Consider the following 965-nt stretch of genomic DNA (forward strand, 5'->3'; position numbering starts at 1 on the left):
TATATTTAATATACATACTTTATATAAAAATTTTAATATATATATATATATATATTTATTTATTTATATATATGTATATATGTTAGTATGTTATATTTGTGAAGCAATCAAAACGGTTTTTTCTGGTATTTCAGTTTGGTCTCCAATAGCTTCTGTAGGATGGTATATTGTAGGACTTTTGGCTATCACCTATTATGTATACCCACATATCCAAAGAAAGTATAAAAATTGGAAATTGGTCAGGAATCAACAAGATGACACTGTTCATTGCAAAAGTAAGTTTGTATTTTTTATTGGCTCCTTTAATAAAAACAAGAAATATTACTGAAATGAATATTAACATAATTTGCATTGCATCAATTATATGCTTAGAAACAGATCAATTATCACGAACATCAGCTGATGTAGAGTTAGTACGACAGAAGCTACAAGAAACATACAACCTAATTTGTGCTGTAGCGAAGCTCGAAGAAGAAGTGGTATTTAATTATTTTATTATCATACAATAATCAATATAGTATTTGGTTACTTGTTCCTAAAATGGAAAATATGAACATTTGTATCATTGACGATTACTGTTACCTTTAAATTTGCTGTGCGATAGATTTGAAAAATCTATTTTTCATTCAGGAAAAGGAAAAGAAAAGGCAGAAGGTCATAAAAATGCTGGAAGATAAAGAAGTGGGTAGAAGACTAGGCAGTGCATCAGATAATGAAGCACCAAGTACAAGCTCAAATTCAAAGCCATTTAAATCAAGTGAGGTTTATACCACAAGTTCCTCACATACGTCTCTGAAGTAAATTTAAATAATATCCAAACACGCGCTTTATTTGCAGGTTACAATCCCTTAATGGGCGATGGCATCCGCAGATATCGTCCTCCGAAACGTAGCTGCTGCGGAAAGGGTGGTTGTGGTTAATCGCTGTTATTGCAAGATCTCGTGAAAACTACGCGCTTTTGTGAC

The 965-nt window shown here is 31.8% G+C and overlaps 1 protein-coding gene across 1 annotated transcript; it reads left to right on the plus strand.

Moving 5' to 3' along the window:
* Nucleotides 1–134: 134 nt before the first annotated feature.
* LOC106751069 (selenoprotein S A-like) lies at nucleotides 135–965 on the plus strand (the record flags this gene model as incomplete). The annotated part of the gene is given in 4 exon segments (XM_014631848.1): nucleotides 135–275; nucleotides 373–479; nucleotides 631–757; nucleotides 838–965. Coding segments are annotated over 4 exon segments (458 nt in total), but the record flags the coding sequence as incomplete, so codon positions are not given.

This window comes from Dinoponera quadriceps, unplaced genomic scaffold (assembly GCF_001313825.1).
Source record: "Dinoponera quadriceps isolate SergipeBrazil2010 unplaced genomic scaffold, ASM131382v1 scaffold8044, whole genome shotgun sequence".
NCBI lineage: Eukaryota > Metazoa > Arthropoda > Insecta > Hymenoptera > Formicidae > Dinoponera > Dinoponera quadriceps.